This window comes from Mytilus galloprovincialis, chromosome 6 (assembly GCF_965363235.1).
Source record: "Mytilus galloprovincialis chromosome 6, xbMytGall1.hap1.1, whole genome shotgun sequence".
NCBI classification, from domain to species: Eukaryota; Metazoa; Mollusca; class Bivalvia; order Mytilida; family Mytilidae; genus Mytilus; species Mytilus galloprovincialis.
Genome location: NC_134843.1, coordinates 19,958,082 through 19,979,519, shown reverse-complemented (window position 1 = coordinate 19,979,519; position 21,438 = coordinate 19,958,082). Strand labels below are relative to the sequence as shown.

Genomic DNA, 21,438 nt, shown 5'->3' with positions numbered 1-21,438 from the left:
TATCCCTATGTCGAGCTTTCTGCAACAAAAGTTGCAGGCTCGACAATAAGACTATCAATAGCAGTAAAGTGTACCTGTTCTCCAAGTGAAAGTAAAGCCACTTCTTTGTCTGGAAGCATCAGATATAAATCTCACGGTTAAGAAGTTATTAGAGCTGATAAAAACTTGATAACTGGCTGGTAGTGAGCCTGAGAGGCGAGCCAAACAATGACTGTCTGCAAGAGAAGGACTCCCTTCCCAGAACTCGACCACATCAATATCTTCCTCTGTATTAAACTGAGTGAACTGAAAAAGTACAGTATGAATATCACTGTAATACTGGTTGCTGGACCAACATTCAATCTAATGTTTTAACCATTATCATACTATGATGGGAAAATTAATCTCCCCTTTCTTTTTATTTTTTAATGACAAGTGACATTGTATCAATGAAGATTCAGGGCCATTCAGGTTATACTTTAAATTTCATTGCCAATTTTAGTTTCATTATACATGTATCTCCAATGAACTTTGAAGTAACAATGATTTTTCTTTGTTAAAATTTAAAGATGTTTGTAAACTTATTATTAATAATCTTAATTGAAAAATTAACCAAATCAATTTCAATATTTATCTAAAATAATATCTCAGTATCAACACTGGTTGATAACATTAATTATTGTTTTATTAGTGTGTCTTTAAATACCCAGCAGTGTGCAGAATAAGCATCCATTATTGCAAGATCTTTGAGAAGAAACATTAATAAACATAAATATATAGATTTAAATAACAATATAGAGAAATATCAATTAGATAAACTTAGCAAATTTTATATAAAAGAGATATTGATGTTTACCATACAGACTATTGAGTTAACAAACAAGCTGAATATAGGATTAATTATGCCAAAAACGGTATTCTAAAAGGATCAATTTCATAACAGAAGAATATTCCTTCATTCATAAAAAGTACTGAAGTTCTAGACATCTAAAATTAATATCACAAATAAATAATTCTTCCGATTCTACATGTACATATAAAATGAATGAACAGTTTCAGTGATGGAATGTTAGATTATCCATCAGATAGCTGAATACCTTTGAATGAAATGAAACTAGGATGATTTGATTTATTTCAAGATAACGAATATTAAATGGAGCTTAAATCACATAAAGAGGATTTTATATAAATGATCAATATTCTATAATATATGGATTATGCATAGTCTAAATGAATGAATTCCTAATTGATTTCACTATTCTATAGAACAATTTTACAAAATTCATTTAAAAGGTGTTAAGATGGACAATTTAATTCTCATCTGTAATATAAATCTATATTTTGACATCAAACAAATTCTTCAGGTGAGTGCAATGATGACACAGTTTTTTTTTCAAATCTGATGAAAAAAAACAACCAAAAGCAAACCAAAAACAGAATCAAAAGTTAAAATCCACTGTTATGAAATAAAACAGCTATATAGGAACATGTATTATCATTTGTCTCCTAATCCATTGTTAATAAATCTTTGATGTTTTATTTTCTTTATCATTATCTAATGCATCATCTCCAATGCATATTTTGGCCAATTGCTAGTGTAATTGTGATTTTTAACATATTAAATGATATTCATTTGTTCAAACTGAGTAAATGAAAGCTAACTTTGCACTCTTGTGGAGAGTTGTCTCATTGGCAATCATACCTCATCTTCTTTTTTATATTTACAAACTATTATTGACCTGTACGGTTTTTTTTTTATCCCCTAAACTTTTGAGTTGTTCCGCCTCAAGAAAGGGGATCTGGTAAAACCTTTTTACTTGTTTATAACAACATAATATGCACTTCATTTCAAAGCAATGGAAGTGTACGTTTGGAAAGGGGTCTTACTTTTCTTTTACCAAAGAAGCATATCCAATGGTCTTTAAGATAAATGGACACTCATTATCAAGAGTATTGTAAAGGGAATCATAAAATGTTAGAAAATTACTTCATGTTATCTTAAACATGCAGCACATTTGCAACTTTCATAGACAGAATGGAGGCAGTAGTTTTAGAAATAAAAATGTATATGTTAAAAAAAAAAAAAACTAGAAAAATAAAACAGTAGGTAATGTAAACTATGTGTTAGTGCAATTGGTACTGGTTAAAATGGTGAAATTATAGAAAAATGATGAGAAGATGGAAAAGTGTTCATATCATAAGTATCAAAATTGATTTTTCTGATGAATACATGTAATTTTATTGTCATGAAAGAATGAATATTCATTGTATAAAACTTTATCACTTTTTGCAAAACTGGTAGCCTTTCAATTCCAAATTTGACATTTTATATGTTGTCAAAAAAATAAATTGTTAAGGAAGATATCTGAACACTAAATTTATGATTTGTGCAAACAAAAGCTGAGATGTTGTCTTGCTAGTTAAAAATGAATTTTATCAAGGAACTTTTTTTAATTGAAAAAAGAAAACAAATTTAAAACTTTCCAAATTTTCTTCATCCTTTATTTACATTTAATAAGTAAAAGACAACATATCAGCATTAAATGTGAATCTAAGCTATGGAAATAGTCAGGTTGGAAAGAAATAAGTTTTATACAGGCATTTTGTACCCTGTGATTTCAATAACAGTTACCAGAAAGGAAAAGAAAGTTTTGGTAAGTATTTTTGCTAGCTGTAATTTCAATTACAGTTATAGAAAATTCCAGAATGAAAGAGATTTCCTTTTTTTTTTTAAATTCTACTTGTTCATGGTTTTTTTCACAGCATAAACACTTGCAATGACATTACATTATAAAAGAACCTGTGTACAAACTAATTTCTATCAAACATGACCCAAAGAACAATATCCTTGTTTTTACCTGTGGAGTAGAAGGATCAGAAAGCTAATGCACACAAAACAAATAAAAACAAATCAGTGATACAACTACAAAATCAAAATGTGAAATGAAATAACAAAGAAAACAGAGAGAAAATACTTAATATATTTTAACACATATAGTAATAGTGCATGTTGTTCAAAAGTGAAATAAGTATGAATACAAACTGTAATATGGTGTCAAATTCAAAAATTTCAATTCAAGGTGATTCAATAATTATGCTTAGTATGTTTTTAAGTGAGGGACTCTTTTTTTCAAACTGAAACACGGTGTCTGAAATACACTTCAAAGTGATAACGTTTGAAACTGCTGGTAAGAAGATTGGGGAAAACACAATTACTTGAAGTCCTTGTTTCTGAAAAACAGCAAATTTAAATAAGCTAAGTCTTACAATGATCTACTTGAAAAAGCTCTGTTTCATGCAGGAGAAATTGATCAAGTCTTATTTCAAACATAAATAAACAACATCAAAGAACATTTTCTGACAAAGATATCCATAAACCTACTTGCATCTATGCATAGAAAAATCATGTCTCTTTTTTGTAATTACCTGGACTTGTATTCTCTCCCCCACTGGAGCCTCTATCGTCCAAATACATGTAGAGCTGGCTGGGTATGTTGAACCAGTAATTGGCATGGTAACCTGTCCACCATTCCCAGACATGTAATACTTACAATCAGTTGCTAAAATAATAAAGCATAAATAATAAAGGTCAAAAGGGTCCTCATAAGCATTGAAAAAGCCAGCTTTTAATAATTCTATTCTCATAGAAATATTACTCATTTCACAATTTTTTTGAAATACTTCAATCCTAACCGTTTATTATGAATAAAAGAAATGTTATTCTTTTAATAATATCTACCTAACAGTCAAACAAACACTATAATGAGCTGGGGAATATATCCAAAGATATACAGTTCATTTAAACAAAGGATATTTTTTTATTTCCTCGACTTAATTACCACAGAATTTGTATATTTATATTTCTTTTACGTTTCCATGATTTTCAGACTTTGGAGTTTGGAAGAGTTCCATTGTGCACTTTAATGCATACAAAGCAAACAATATTTATTTTTGACACTATTCTCTTCAATCACTACTGAATAATTCTTCTTTGTTTGAAGCAAGTAAGCATAACAATCATTTTTCTCTTTATGGTGCAACATTGAAGCAGTCTGCACGGTTAGCCAATTGTATGATGTCCCAGACTAGTAAAGTTTCATTCGGACTAGTAAGTTTTTTCAAAACATTTTTTGGAGCAATAAGAAAAATGTCAGAATCTTGGTCTTCAGACTAGTAGTTGAAAAAGTTTTTGGTGAAGACTGTTGAAGCTGTATACAAATCCTGCAATTGGATTGAAATTTCAATTCTTTTACTTTGCTTTATTCATATTTACAGAGGTTATTCTGCATGTATGATGACTGGGACAGGTATAAGCATTTCTTCTTTACATATATATACAGTTCACAAGAGATGATTATTCTTCCAAAAAAAGAAGTGGCAATGAACAATTCTAGATTACAAATTGGGGAAATCACAAAAAAGTGGAATGGAACCAACCTCTATTTTATAAAATAGGACAAACATTGTTTTTATTTTACAGCTTTTACATTAATGCTAGCAAGACAAATCTTTGTTTGGCTTGCTTGATTTGTTTGTATCAATGTTTGCTCAAGCATGGCAGTTAAGATAGGCGGGGCTTCAGCTTGTATACATCATACTTAAATTTTATTTGACGTTATGTTTGAGGTTAAGGACACTTAATTTTAGAACATCACACGACAAATATTCTCACATGTTTCCCCACCTGTAAAAATACAATAATTTGCCAATGAAAGAAAAATATCAACTTTTTTCTTGTAAGAGGCTGAGAAACTGTCCTTTAACATTGACCTAATATTGTTTTTTATAACATATCAATCTATTAGTTCAGTCAGTTATTTCCATGTCTGCCCTTCCATTATGTTACTCAAGAAAATATTCCAAAAACTGGGAAACAATTGTATCGAAAAGAGAAAATCGAGTGCACCTTTTTTATGTTAGGGAGTGTTTGAGATGAATATTTTGTCTTTAAAACGTACAAGCAAGAGTATTTGATACATCATCTCGCTACAGATTCTATCATTTAATATAACAAAACTACAGGTTGACTTTATAGCATAAAAAAATCACAGTACTAAAAGATGAAATATAGGGGTCAAGTGAAATACCTATCCAATGGACCACAAAATCAGAGTAGGTGTGTTCGAATAGCTATTTTACTAAAAGTGCTTGACGACAGTCTTTAAGTTGGATCTTTGAAAAAAAAATTGTCTTCCATTTCCACGATTGTGAAAATGAACTGGCGTAATGGGGAGATAATTTCGACGAAGTAGAATCCTGTCTGTATTGTTTATTTACAGGTAAGGAAACATGTGAGAATATGTGTCATGCGATGTTTTGAAATTAAGTGTCCTTAACCTCAAACATAACGTCCAATAAAATTTAAGTATGATGTATACAAGCTGAAGCCCCGCCTATCTTAATTGTCATGCTTGAGCAAACACTGATACAAACAAAGCAAGCAAGCCAAACAAAGATTTGTCTTGCTAGCATTAATGTAAAAGCTGTAACATAAAAGCTGCCTCACTTTACACACAGTACAACCTTTTGTCAATCTAGGTTTGTATAGGAGATAGTACTGTCCATGCAAAAGTTTTTAAAGTTATCAATTTGTATATTTGTCTTTTTCAATAAAGGAAATATTCCCCAGCAGACCTTGAGTCTGTCTCAAGTAGACTTCTGTATCAACATGTCATTTTTTTTTTCAAAACTGAATAATCATAGCAAATTTAAAAGTATTATCTTCCATTTTTCTAATTTTATATGATTCTAATCATTATAATGGATTTGGTATATTTTAAATTCATAAAACAAAATCTATAGGCAGACTTAACAAACTCATATAAGCTAAGAAACAATGCTTTTTTTTATTCTCTGCTTCATATTAAATTTCAATGAGAATTCAACACAGAACAAAAGCTCACATCTTGACTTCTAGCACTGGTTTGAGCAGTAGAAAAACATTGGTAACAAATTACAAATAAAACTGGCAAAGAACCCAACAACTACTCATAAGGGTTTTAAAGAACGTATTAAGTTATTACTATCCTCCGTTAAATAATCTTTACTTAATTTTCAGATGAACCGATTTAACTGACATACAAAATAAAGCTGAATTGAGTTTTCTATGGTTTATTTAATCAATTATCTTCATAAGCATGTTAAGTATTATTTACTTTAGTCAATATTGATTGAAGTAGCAATTTCCTAGAAACAGTAATTAGTTACGCACCTATTTATAAGTCTTAAGCATTAGAATACACCACACTGAACAATTATAAAGCTCTCTGTTACAGCTTCTTTTATTAAAGCTGAGACATAACTAGTATTACTTTAATTTTGCAAAGACATGATAGAATTTCAAAATTTGTATAACTCTCACAAACCACAATATCTTCCCTATCTAAGAATTAAATAAAGATATACATGAATTTCAATCCACTAACATGTATTTTTACAAAAATTTCTACATAAAATCATGTGCACAAAATAAAATGTCTACAGCATGCAATGTACATGTTGGTGTAACAACTTAAACATAACATTTTAAAATTCTTATACTGTGGATTCATTATTATTCGTTGGATACCAATTTTAGTTGGTTTTGTGGGTACCAGTGAACCACAAGTTCAAATGCTAAATGAATAACATATTTTTAATAGGCTTTGAATGCCAAACTTGGCAAAACCATGAAATAAAATATATAGGAGAATGCAAGTTTTTGGCAATCCAAGAAAAATTCATACCAACAAAATTAAATGAAGCAACAGTATATACAGTTAAGTTTGAGTTATTGGCTAACTGTATTAATTGGCTTTAATTTTTAATGATGAATAAAAACACCACTAAGTATGTTAACCTGAAATTCCATACCCAATATATAGCAAACAATTATGTTGTCCAAATTAGCATGCACACAATAGCAAGAGACAGAGATATTTGAAAACTTTTTTTGTCATGCATCATTTTGTGATGGGTTTTATAATGGATGGGGGCAGTAGAATTTTCATTTTAAATTTACAGCAAGCATTCAAAAAATTTACTGCATTGAGTTTAAAACATTAAAACTTTAGTAATGTTATTGTACAAGGTAACTGGTAATTTAAACATAATCCTTGCATAAAATGAATAATAAAAATTAAATATTATTGGCAAGAACAGGAATAAATTTCGGAGGAAATGACAACCTTAAAGTTGTTTCAAGGACAAAATTTAGAAATAAAACAATCATCCTCCAATAGTTTTGACCGAAAGTAAAGTATAAAAGCAGATAATATATTCCGATGAAAATCCATCACACATATAAAAACATCACCATATTGTATATTTAGTGCATTTCAAATTTACCATTAAAATATTCCGTCCAAGGTAGCTGTACTAAAAACAAAAGTTAAATCAAAATAATTCTCTCACTGTTACAATATGTCTTAAAGATTCAAGCAAGACACATCTTTAAGAAATAAAAACTGAATGTACATTCATAAAATATTTAGTAAATAAATTCAAAACAGCTGTTAAAATCAATCTTTTTAAATGCAATAAAAGTTATAAAAAAGGACTATAAAGGGAGATAATAAAATTAATATAAAAACTAAAGGACAAATATGAAAAATTATATACTGGGTAGTCATTTAATATTTATACTTTACAGTATAGCTCAAATCATTATCTGTGCAAGCAAAAAATAAGTTTTTAGGATTTTAAATTTTTAACACATAAAACTTACAACAGGCTCTCTCATCTGACCCATCTCCACAGTCGTTCTGACCATTACAGATGTTAGCAGTACCAACACATCTTCCTGATGTTGTACATCGAAAGGTGTCTGAAATGGGGAATAAAAACATGAACATTAACATAAAAAGTGTGAGTCTTCCTGACATTGATTGGTACCTGTATGTAAATAACAGTATTTTTTTTTTCAATCAGGTAGATGCCATCCTGAAAATGTTTTGAGAATAGCAAAAACATCTGCTTATTATCTAAAATTTAAATGAAACTGGGAACAAATCTAAAACAAGAAATGTGTCTATAGTGCAAGGATGCCCCAATCCCACTATCATTTTCTACATTCAATAGGCAATGTCCAACCTACAGCTGTAGCTACCTTCTTTAGTTTCCTGTAGTGGCCAGTACATTTTGTTTGTGTGTTGTTTGTTGTCTGAATTTGTCTGTTATTGTGGGTTTTTTTTGGAGGGGTCAGTGTTAAAAGTTGATATGGTGGTATTTTTGGTGATTCTGATCATTTTTTTTATGTATTCTGAACCATATGAATGTAGATGAGACAACAAATACTGTGACGTCACACAACCTTTAATGAAAGCAACACAGATTTTGTCAATTTTGTTCTTGACAGTATATGGAAGGGACTCTAAAATGAGCATGAGTGCTGTATATAGGTTTTGTTTTGTATTACAGCCAAAATCATTGAACTTACTGTCAGGACATGGTGTTAATTCACAGACTGACTGTAGCACCCTGTCACATGATTCCATGTACCATTTGTTATCATGTGATCTGTCCACACGAGCACATGATCCCATGGGTGTGTCCGGTTGGAAATCTCCCCATACACCAACCTCGGATGTTGTAGGCGTACCATCACTCCAAGATCCAACATATCGTTGTGTGTTTGTTAAACCTCGGACATTGTATCCTAAAATACACAAGAAAAACACTCATAATACTAAATATCTCAAGAGATATAATTCAAAGCATTAACCAAACACTTGTCTTTCATTTACAATTATTTAAAAGTATATTTAATCAAACACTTCAGTATATTACAGAAACTGTTCTTACAAGTAACAAGCACAAAATAAAAGATCATGCCAAACTTTGTATTCTATAGATATAGGAAGATGTGGTGTGAGTGCCAATGAGACAACTTCCAATCATGTGTTAAAATACATATTTTCATTGGTTAGTGTAATTTTAAACATCTTTTTAATGGTTTCCTCAAAAACATGAAATACATCCATTTGATTCTTTCAAATGATACAAACAGAACAGTTACACATTAAAACTTTAGTACTCAGCTGACTTCTTGGATAACTGTAAGCTCCTTCAGAGTTTTGTAATTATGACCATTAATTATAATATATGGCTTGAAGCACTATGGCCATATTTCTGTGTTTAAATTCATTTCTGACTTACCTATCCAGTAATCTGTGCTTGGATTATTGGCAGTGGTAAACAGATTTGATACGATGTTGTTTATGGTATATCCTGATGGCTTGGCTAATCTCGCTCCATATCTGATAATTAAAAAATTAAAAAGATGCTAAATTTGCTCAAGAGAAAGATGTTATAATAATAAGAATTTTCATTCCAGTTCTTAAAAGCAATTTTAACTAAAACAAATACAAGGCCATCTTAAAATAATAATGCATTTTAAAAAAGACCCTTAATCCCAAAGATAATAATCTATTTGACTCAACTATAATGTCTATAAATATTGTTTATCCTTCAAGATAATATTGAAAATTACATCTCATGAGTTATAATGATAATATATCATAGCTTTTATAGCTGGCCATGTGGTATAAGTTTTGTTCACTACAGTGACCTATATATAGTAATGTTGTTAATTTCTATGGCATTTTGTGCTAAATATTTACAGAGATTTTGAAGCGAACTTTGATATGTTTCTTTTATGATCAATACATTCAATAATTTCAAATATATGCAAGCCTAAGAAACAAAAAACATTGAAAAAGTAGATCCCGATATCAAATGATGATGAATTTAAATTTTATGTCCAGTGACAAAAATTACATATCTTCCAGAAGAAAAACTTGTCAATCAGATATGAATATGGACCCTGTATTGTACAAGATTGATACAGTAAACTGGAATTTCTACCAGGCTAGTTCAGATGGTAAAAGTTGGCTGGAAGAGTGTAACCCTACCCTGGACTTATTATTTTTACTCAAAGCTGACAAATCTTTGGTCTTACTCCTAAATGCCAGGTGCTTTAACCAATTTTAAATCATAAAACAATATTTATATCTAAATATTCTTTTTGTCATTATTCTGAAAAAGTCAACAACGACCTAGTGCCTAATGGTTATATATTTTGTTTACACATGATTATTAAAGTGTATACAAATAACATTTTTCTAAACAAATCAAATAGTACTTGATCAACCATAACAATGGTTGGCTTTGAGAAATGCACTTTAAATTCTTAACTTTTAAGCTCAAGTAGAGTATAGGTCAAACTTAAAGCTGGTGAAATAATAATATTTAATTCAATCCATATTTCATTAAATTGGGTAAAAGATTAATTCCCTATTGATTAATGTTAAACTTTAAATCAAAATGAAAGAGTCACATTGTTCAAGATCTAAACCTGATCAACCCTACCAGTAAAGTATATTTGAAACTTCTGTAAATGGTCTGTAGAAAATTTCTGAATCAGCCTTGTGAACTTAATTTTTTCTTCGAATTGTTTCACATTTTTTATTACGGGGCCTTTACAACAAAACAATATGGGTTTGTCTCATTGTTGGGGCCTTTTATAGCTGAACAGTATGGGGTTTTCTCATTGTCATTTAGGCATGTACATGTATGGTGAACTAAACCGATAATCGCATATATCCAAGTCATTTGAACTATTGTCGATAGTTGTCTCATTTACAATCATACCGCATCTCATTCTTATTTTGTGAATAAAACTATTTTAAGAAGAATATTTCCCATTTTAATTTAAATGTCTCAGATTAAAAGGAAGTTTCTTGTTATTAAACATGTTTAAAAAAGCTTGATGTTTCTGGGTTATTTTTTAATTCCATGTCTGCCTTTGTTTTGTTTTGTTTATTGATATTTGTCTCTTTAATATCTCTTTAAAGAAGAAAGTCAAAATGATAAAATCTATCAAAATAAGTTTCATTTAATTTCGATACAAAAGGTAGAAAATTTCCCACTCAATGCAGGTATTGAACTGGAAGTATATGTTTATTCGATCAATGCAACACTGTTATATAATATATAATTGTAGTGGGAACAGTTAAAATGATAATGTCCTTATAGAATTCGTCCTTTGAAGAAATTTTTGAACAGGATCATTTCATAACAACAAGTTAAATGCAGTAATTTCAACAAGTGTATGTACAATAAAATGCAGATTTCAGGACAATTTAAAGGTTCTTTACGTCTTTTTTATAACATGTCAAATGCGCTTGAATTAAAACACAATTTTATTTGTATGACTGCCAATGATATGATCAATGACATAGTATGTATTGCCGTTTGAAATGTTAATACGTTTTATATATAAGATTCCTTTAAATAGCAAGGACATCAAATACTAAGAAATTTAGGGTTTTGTCATTTTTTTCTATGAATACTTCCTACCTAGAATAAAATATGTATACATTAAATTAATCTGTTCATTTCTTTAATACGTAAGCTTTCAAACAAATATTAAACTTATACTGTGCGAAACATGTTGTAATTTTGTTTAATCTCATTAAATTTAATTATTGACCATGTTCGTTTTCATCCTATAAAGTAACACATTTTAACAAACTGATAAAAAGACAAGAAAGACTTACATTTTTAATCAAAAATTATTCTTTGATTTAATTAACATGTTCAATTGTTTGAAAAATGGCTTTTATACCCATGCATGGTGGTGAATTTTTGTTTATGAACATGTACTTGACACAATCTCTAAGTCTTGTCAACCTAGTCTACAAATATGGTGTACTGTGGATTTATTGTTATGCAAACTTCAACCTGTCCCAGGTTAGGGTGAGGGTTGGGATCCCACTAACATGTTAACCCCGCCACATTATTTAAGTATGAGCCTGTCCCAAGTCAGGAGCCTGTAATTCAGTGGTTGTTGTTTGTTTATGTGTTACATATTCGTTTTTTCGTTCATATTTTTTTAACATAAATATGGCCATTAGTTTTCTCGTTTGAATTGTTTTACATTGTCTTATCGGGGCCTTTTATAGCTGACTTTGAGGTATGGGCTTTGCTCATTGTTGAAGGCCGTACGGTGACCTATAGTTGTTAATGTCTGTGTCATTTTGGTCTTTTGTGGATAGTTGTCTCATTGGCAATCATACCACATCTTCTTTTTTATATTTGGCAAAAAGTGTTCAGTAAGAGTCTACAACTTTGGAGAACATCTTCTCACCATTTAAACATTATTTGACTTCACATGGTGTTGTTTTTGTATCATGTGAAAATGAACAAGTTATTGTTAAACACCGTTTGTTTACATGTTATAGGAAAGACAAGCAACTTGACATATTGGTTTAGCTAAATGATAAATGTAAATAACAATCAAGACATCAAAAGAATTGATTTGTTTGTTGACCACTATCAGTAGCAGCCACTAGTTTTTATTTCTGAAGGAACCTGGAGTCCCAAAAGAGAACCAACTACCTTCATTGGATTGATTTAAATTCTGATTTTAGGAGTTTTGTTGATACAAATGTATTCAATAAAAAAAGTTAATCTAGAAAATAATGTAAAATATGTTAAAAAGTCAAATTTACCACTCGAAAAATTTCTTCTTAGTTTGAAGGTCTGAAATGTTGGTTATATGAACATGAAGTACATTATACAAAGCTTTTGTGACACAATGTCCAGGAATATAATGAAATAAAGCCTATTGACTGATTGATTTATTTCTGGTATTGAACACCACATTCAGTATTAATGGCTATATCGTGCATGTCAGTTTTTATTGGTGGAGGGAGGCAGACTGTCAATTATATGAAAGATTGGTTTCAATGGAGTCAAATGACTTACCATACGCATGTTTGGAACTCACAACCTACATTTTGTAAGTATTGACAGGCTAGTAAGCAAGTAAATAAGTAATGACTTTATTTAAAGATACAGTAGATGAACAACTTGGACCACTACATGTAGGTCACTGAGGCCCCTACAACTTGAAAAAAAGTATTACCTGTACATTTTTGTACCTGTAATATATCTACAAAACTTACTTTTGGCAGTAGTTGTCAGCTTCTAACCATGATCTTAAGGTTGGCACGATTATATAACATTTTTCATAACTTTTAGTCCAACCTTTCAAAAAGAAACAAACAAATTAAAACAGTCAAATCAATAAAGATATTCTCTCTTATATTTTCATACAAATTATAAACCAAAGCTCCAATAATTGGAATAACCTCTATAGCTGGCCATTTTACTTTTTTACAATTTACTTTTGCATTCATTTTTGTGAATCTTCAATAGCTGAAGATTTTGTGAGTTTAATAAATGTGGTTCCTGAACAAGATTTTAATTTGTACTTTATATCATAGATAGCCTTTGGCTTCAAATGTTTGGCTTTTAGCATTTAAGATGAAAGTAAATCCAGAAGAACTAGCTCTTTGAAAGTATAATACATGAGCGCTGCACTTAAGTTATCTGGTGTAGATTAACCTGATGAACTAAATCAAAATCAAATTAAAATATCTTTTGAAGACACCAAGTTGATCTCTTTCACACGTGTTCTAAAAGATTAATAGGTTGAACTTTGTTATGACAACATAAGACCACATGCTATAACAATAGTAACAAAAAGTTGTAGAAGCCGGTTCCAAATTTCTTCATTGCCTGGAAAATGAGAGGAATAGGCATCTGTCCATAAAATCAGAAGATAGAAGCATATTTGATGGTATATTACTTAGGTCACTATATAAATACAGCCATCCAGAGACTTTCTACACTAAGAAAGTCCTTGATCGAGCCATCCAAAAATTTATCACTTACAAATATTCCTAAGTCACATAGATTTTAGATCAGACATGAATAAGAGACATATATTATGTATTATATGTCTCTGCAATTAGTCAGGACAAAGATTTGCAATGGCAATGTTTCATTAAGTTGCCATTCCATGATTTCTCAGGCTATTTATATTTCAGCTCTAATTTCATAATTTTTACAATTTCAATTGTTTTTCGAAAATGTTTTTGGTAAGTTCAGCTAAACAAATGATTGGAATGAGGGGGGACCTTGTAAACATAGGTTGTTGTTATAGGTTATCCAAAAACATAGAAGTTAACCAACAATTATTATTATTGTTTTCTTGGCTCTGCTTTTTTCTAACCGGAAGTCTATTTTCTAATGGTTAAATCGGTTGTCGGTGAACAGTTTCCGTATTTGTAAGCAACTTACCCGATGGACAAACTAGATTAAAATCTTGTGCTATCTGTAAAAGAACAAATTTCAGCTTTGAAAAAAATCGTAAAGTTTAAGCCATCTGTATACTTTTCATTCTAGAACACTTAAAAGGCTAAATGGTACCTTGAATCAGCTTTTTTTTTTAAATAGATGATATAATAATTACCGATAGTAATAATATTACTACCGGTAGTTAAACTTTTACTTAAATACACAGGGACTTTCTACAAGATATATGCGTTTCTCATAAAATAAAACTTGACGAGTTATGTGTAGTGAAGGATACCATGTGGGTAGCTATTGCCGCTGGTGGGGCAGGTAGTCCAGGCAAAGGGTCTAAAATTAAAAAGGAACTAGAACAAATACAAAAACAAAACGAAGAACTGAAATCAACCGTGACATTCGCAATGCGAATCTCTGAAACAAAACTTGGTGTTCTACGGAGTCGTTGACCAACCGGGTGAAAACACCGACAGTCTATTAAAAGGATTTATCCGTTCTGAAATCAACATAAAAAGCGAAATTAAATTTGTTAATGTTAGACGCATCAACAGCAAATTCAATCCACGTCCCATACTTGCATCGTTTGAAAGTTTGAAAGACCGGGAAAAAGTGCGCCGTTCAGCTTATAGATTAAAGGGAACTCCTTTCAGCCTGAGTGAGCAGTACCCATCAGATATTCTTGCTAAACGGAAAAGGTTAATCCCAATTTTAAAAGAAGCCCGAAGTCAAAATGTCAAGGCAGTGTTGCTCAAGGACAAGCTTTACATTGATAATGATGTTTTCGACCCTTTAAAACACAAGCAATTTATAAAGGAGTCAACAGTGGCATTTCCTAGTGGTGCTAGTTCTGGGAATTCGAAGGCGAAGAGCACAGTTGGTAGTAACGATGATGACCCGGACCCCAATAGCAGTATGGCTGAGAAGGAAGACTAGGATAGCGTTGAAGGACTTCCATATAGTGTTTCATCTAACATTTGTACTGAGAGTTTGAAATTTATCTCGTGGAATATTAATGGTGGTTTACAAACAAAACTTGATGATAAAGCATTTGTAAATTTTTTATGTACATATGATCTTGTTTTTCTTACGGAATGTTGGTTTGAAAAAGATTTTTCATTTCATTTACCTGATTATAATTGTCATTTATTCCCTCGATTGAAAGCTAAATCTGTTCAGGGAGGAGGTTGTGTTATTTTGATTAAAAAATGTTTTTCTACTGTTATTGATATTGAAACTTGTATTTTAGACTCTATTGTATGGTTGAATATTAAGCAGGGTATATTAACCAAAGACAAATCTGTATATATTGCTTGTATTTATATTCCCCCAGTCAAATCTAAATACTATAAGTTATATGATTGTGATTTATACAATGAGTTAGAAAATAGCATTGAGTTATACTCTGATCTTGGTCACGTTTTTATTCTTGGGGATTTGAATGGTCGAACTGGGACGTTAGTTGATTTCCTGGAAAATGATGATATTCATTTTACTTTAAAGAACCGAATTTGTGGCGCTTTCGAATATTCAGCCGATAGTGTTCTCCCGAAAAGAGTCAATCCCGATTTAAATACAAACAGTTATGGATCTAAAATAATTAGTATGTGTAAAGCCTCAGGCTTAAGGATAGTGAATGGTAGGCACAAAAACGGATTTTCAAATGACTTTACATATTGTGGCCCTATTGGTATGAGCGTTCTGGATTATTTCATTGTACCTTCGTTTTATTTCCCGAATATAAACCAGTTAATTGTGTCAAACTTTACAACTTATTCGGACCATGCATTTTTACATTTAGAACTGAATTTATTAAACACCATGCAAAACCCAGGCAAATGCTCAGATGCCATGGAAGATACAGAACGTCGTGTTAAATACAAATGGAAAGATGAATTTAAAGAACAGTGTACTGAGTGTATTCGTATTAATATGGACAATATCATTCGTTTACAGAATCGTATAAACTTTGAAAATCAAAATTCTTTTGATAAATCGTTGAGCAATTTTACATGTATGATAGAGGACATTATGTCGCCTTTCTTTAAAACGATGCCTTATGTTAACAACAAGCCGTATAAACCAGTTAATTATTTTGACAAACCTTGGTTCAACACACGATGCAAGGAACTTTATCGATGTTATATAGATTATCTACATGTTTTCAATCGTTCAAAATCAATTGTAAACCATACAAACTTAACTTGTGCAAAGAGGGAATATAAAGTTATGGAACGTCGTCTTAAGCGAGAATACCAACGTATAGAGGGTAATGCAATGGACTTTTTGAAATATAGTAACCCAAAACTGTTTTATTCTAAATTTAGGAAAAGGACCGAAAAGAAAAATAATGTACCGTTACAATCTTTCTATGAACACTTTAAAAAATTGTCTTCTGTGAATATAGACAATACATGTGACGAAGATTTATTTAATAACACTGATGGCGATTGTGTATATCCTGAACTTGATAAAGTGATTACAGAGGAGGAGATTTTAAAAGCCATCCGCAATTTAAAGCGCAATAAAAGTCATGGAGGAGACGGTATTTTGAATGAATATTTTATAGAGTATAAAGATGTTTTTATGCCAATATTAGTCAAGGTTTTCAATGGTATTTTACAATCCGGTATATTCCCTACTAGCTGGGCCATTGCTATACTTGTGCCTATTTTCAAGAAAGGAAACGAAGACGATCCAAATAACTATAGAGGTATAAGTCTTGTAAGTAATTTCGCAAAATTATTTACTTCCGTATTAAATCAACGTTTGATGGACTGGTCCGATTCTTTTGATGTCATTACTGACGCCCAGTTCGGCTTTTGCCCAGGTTTTGGAACTGTAGATGCAATTTTTGCCCTAATTTCTGTAATTTTTAAGTCCCTATCAGCAAACAAACGTCTTTATTGTTGTTTTGTTGATTACACAAAAGCATTCGATACTGTTCAAAGGCTAATGCTATGGTATAAATTATCAAAAATTGGTATTCAAGGTAAACTTTTAACTGTTATTAAATCTATGTATACTAATGTGTCTACTTGTGTATGTGTTGATGGTTTTAATTCTGAATACTTTTCCAATGAATTGGGCTTGATGCAGGGAGAGGTGTTATCTCCCATACTTTTTTCATTATATGTTAACGATTGTGAAATGGCTTTCATTAATAGTAATGCCATACCATATGAGATGAAAGAATTGAATTTATTTTTACTTATGTATGCTGATGATATGGTTATTTTCTCAGAATCTGTTTTGGGGTTACAAAATATGCTTGATACATTATATGAGTATACATCAAAATGGTCATTGAGTGTTAATATTGATAAAACTAAAATTGTTGTATTTAGGAAAGGTGGAAGAGTTCATGTTGATGAGAAATGGTATTATGATAATAAGGAAATTGAAGTTGTTGATAATTTTACTTACCTTGGTGTACTTTTAAATTTTAATGGCAAATATAATATGTTACAACAGAAATTGTCAGAACAAGGTAGAAAAGCAATGTTTGCTTTAAGAAGAAATGTGAAAAGTATGTGTTTAAACTATGTCACTTTGTTATCACTGTTTGATACTTATATAAATTCTTTATTGAGTTATGCAAGCGAAATATGGGGTGCACATAAAGCCCCGGCAATAGAGAGAGTCCACATGAACTATTGTAAAAATATACTTGGTGTAAAGTTGTCTACTAACAATGTTATGATATATCAAGAACTAGGTAGATTGCCTCTTATTTTCGCAAGAAAATGTAAGATTTTCAAATATTGGTTTAAATTACTAAATACTTCAAACTGTATATTGAAAAATTGTTATAACTACTTGTATTGTGAATTAGAGAGATGTCCAAATAATAAGTGTAACTGGTTGTATTTTATAAAGAACGAACTTTTTCTTATTGGTTTAGGTGATGTATGGTATAGCCAAAACCTTATTTGTGACTTGCCTGATGTATATTTTGCTGTCATAAAGCAACGTTTATACGATTGTCTAAAACAAGAACTTGATGCTCAGTTACACATGTCTCCAAAATGTTCTAATTATAAATATATGTTAGATAATTTTTGTCTGCAATTTTATTTATGCAAACCAATTCCAAATGTTTACAAAAAATGTATAACAAAAATAAGATTAAGTAGCCACAACTTAGCTATAGAAAATGGAAGATTTTATGGTATAACAAGAAATAATAGAATATGTACTTTTTGTAAAAATGATATAGAGGATGAGTTTCATTTCATCCTCAAATGTCCACGTTTTCAAGGTTTTAGAACAATTTATATTAAGCCATTTTATTGGAAAAAACCGTCGATGTACAAATTTATTAAACTGATGAGTACTAATAATGTAAAAGAATTGTGTAATTTAGGTAAATTTATTTTTAGATCTTTTAAGCTTAGATCCGAAATGTTAAAATAATGTTTGTTTATCATTACAACACCTTCTGCTGTCACATAGTCTGTGTTTATGTATGTATTATATGTTTTATTGATGTTGATATAATTGTATACCTATAGTTTATATAGACTTTGGTAATAAAGATATAAGATATTGTATAGAAAGTGCCTGTTATACCTAACGATATACCTCCATCTAACTTTTATTATTAAGTTTGTACTGTCATTACTGTACAATACTATTTTATGTGACACCAAGATGGCCATGTTCATGGTTCCGTTTTCAGATCGCCAGATAGTAATGCTGCTTTTCCGAGGAGGAAGGTTTCAACTTTAACTCATTAAAATAAGCATACTAAAATTGGGCCCTTGGAGTTTAAATTTGTCTGTTGATTGGTTCGTCCGCTTTGTATTTAAATTAGAATTCATCTTCAACTTTTCACAACAAAATAGCAGCAGTAAAAGTAAGAGATGGTGAATGAAAGAAAAAAATGAACACGAGCCTATTTCCAGGGTTATCCAATGAGTTACTATCTCAGAAAATACAAAAACAAGAAAAGTCTCACATTTTCTTAGTTTAAAAACAGTTTTGAAGATGGCGTTTTTACAAATTATTGATTATGCAAATCTTAAAGTTTAAAGACTTTAATCCTTTTGAATGACATTTTAAAATATCTGTGTTGTTAATCGGTCAACATTCAACTGTGTATTAGTTCCATTTATGAACGTAAATCGAATTTCATCTCCTTCATTGACATATGTAGATGCGATCATATATTCATATATTTATAGGTAAAACGGCTCATTAGCTTTAATTTGTGTACCCTACTTTACATGATTATCGAAGCTTAACGTTCTAAACAACAATAGAGAATAGTTACATTGCAGAAAATAGATTTAAATTTGTTTATATTTACGTGTGTAACCAATGTTTATTGATTTTTGTATACATATATCAGTCAGTACATCTGTTTTTGTCAAATATATATAAAATGTGGTATAATAAAGGAAACAAAACCATGTTTGTCAAGTTGACATTTGCTTTGATAGTAGGTTTTAGTGTTCTACGAATTTAATTTAATTTTATTTAAAGGCATATCGTTTAGATTTCTAACCATGACGAAACACGTTTCTACACAGTACTTTTTTTTAAATAAACTAACTGCAGTTGCTGGCAGGCAATATTTGTCTATCAGTGTTTCATACGATCATAATCAAGGTTGAACTGTCAATACCACATTTGTGTTTTTGTTTCTGACATATATTTCTCATGCACGCTCTACAATTTTTTTTTGGTAAAGGTTTGTCTCCATTGTGGACTGAAACTTCTTGCCGAAAAAATAATATTTTTCGTGTTCCTTTATTACAGCATGAGTCAGTCTTTTGTGTAAATAAACAAAAATGTTGGATCAATGTATAGTGTAACGTCCCTCATTTAAGATGATCTGCGATTTAGAACTCGACCATGATTTCTCAAGTTCTAATGATTGAAGTTTAATTATTGAGATGGCTATCTAGGACTTAAAACATATATATAAGATACATAGCCTTTCTTCCGAACTTTGATTTATAAGCTACAAAAGAGAAGCGAAAGATACCAGTTGGACATTCAAACTCATACGTCGACTGAAATAAACTGACAACGCCATGCATGGCTAAAATGGAAATAGACCAAAAGGCAAACAATAGAACACAACATAAAAAACCTTAAGACTGAGCAACACAAAACCCTACCAAAAATTGGGTGTGATCTCAAGTGTTCCGAAATGGTAGGCAGATCCTGTTCCACGTTAATCAAGACTTTCTGAATCCTAGGGATGATCCAGGGGCGGATCCAGCCATTTTAAAAAGGGGGGGTCCCAACCAAGAGTAAAAGGGGGGGTCCAACTATATGCTCCCATTCAAATGCATTTATCGTCCAAAAATAGGGGGGTTCCAACCCCCGGACACCCCCCCCCCCCTGGATCCGCCAATGGGATCTTTTTATTGTTTCATCAGTTAAGAGCTTGGTATATTATAATAAATTCAATGTATGTTATCATATATGGCTTTGATTATATGTACCGTTTTGTTGTTGTCTCTTAGATGCACATCTATAAAGGAATTTGTATAAAACGTATCGAAATACTTTTCCTTGAATTCCGACTTCCGACAGTCGATATATCAAATAACTGCATTTATATACGATTGATTGTTGATTGCTTGACGTCCAGTGACACATATTTCGTGCATTTTCTGTACAAAACCACATATCAGAAAAAGACAATTATGGAGTATTATCCATCTATTGTAAAAATGGGTGAATCTTTGGGGACATTTTCGTTTACATTTTGTTTTGCAATCATATTGTAAGGATTGAAAAAAAAAGGTCAGCTGACAACAGTTGTACATGGGTCTATACAAACGAGTCATTCTTCGATTTGACGATTCTACAGACGTATTATTTAATTAAATTCGAATAAAATTATTTTTGTATCAGTACTAACAATTAGTTTCAACGGTGATTTCTTAATCATTGAATTATAACAATTATGATATGATCAGTGACCATTGATTCGCACGATCAAAACTTGTAGGATGCAGAAAACGACAACTTTATTGTATAGTTTTACATCGATTTTATGACAACGGAATTAATTTTTAATTCGTTTTAACACGGTTGATTTCATTTTAATCGGAAACATTCCAATTTTCAAATATTTGCTACATTAATTAAGGTGTGAACTCAGTTTGAATATAGAAAATTCAGAGTTCGCGTTTTACCTAACACTAACATCTTGTGATATATGAAATTTAAAAAAAAAAAACAAAAAAAAACAAATAACATACAATAATATATAAAAGGACTAAAAACACGAAAAAATTTGCAGAGGTATGTTTAATACAAAGAGAAATTGCCTACTGGATTTTGAAAGTCTTGACTGCGAGTATA

General features: G+C 30.7%; 1 protein-coding gene across 8 annotated transcripts in view; it reads right to left on the bottom strand.

Annotated features, from left to right (window-relative positions):
• The window catches only part of LOC143079160 (uncharacterized), an 86,541-nt gene that overhangs the window by 56,320 nt on the left and 8,783 nt on the right, over window positions 1–21,438 (bottom strand). For 6 of the 8 annotated variants that reach the window (XM_076254380.1, XM_076254382.1, XM_076254381.1 and 3 more), the window contains exons 2-10: window positions 14,107–14,140; window positions 12,927–13,008; window positions 9,115–9,215; window positions 8,396–8,614; window positions 7,685–7,783; window positions 7,306–7,335; window positions 3,406–3,539; window positions 2,838–2,861; window positions 75–285 (exon numbers count right to left, since the gene is read on the bottom strand). In XM_076254380.1, coding sequence (XP_076110495.1) covers window positions 75–285; window positions 2,838–2,861; window positions 3,406–3,539; window positions 7,306–7,335; window positions 7,685–7,783; window positions 8,396–8,614; window positions 9,115–9,215; window positions 12,927–13,008; window positions 14,107–14,140 — 934 coding nt within the window. The remainder of the gene's footprint in view (window positions 1–74; window positions 286–2,837; window positions 2,862–3,405; window positions 3,540–7,305; window positions 7,336–7,684; window positions 7,784–8,395; window positions 8,615–9,114; window positions 9,216–12,926; window positions 13,009–14,106; window positions 14,141–21,438) is intronic. The other 2 variants (XM_076254384.1, XM_076254385.1) reach the window with 2 other exon arrangements.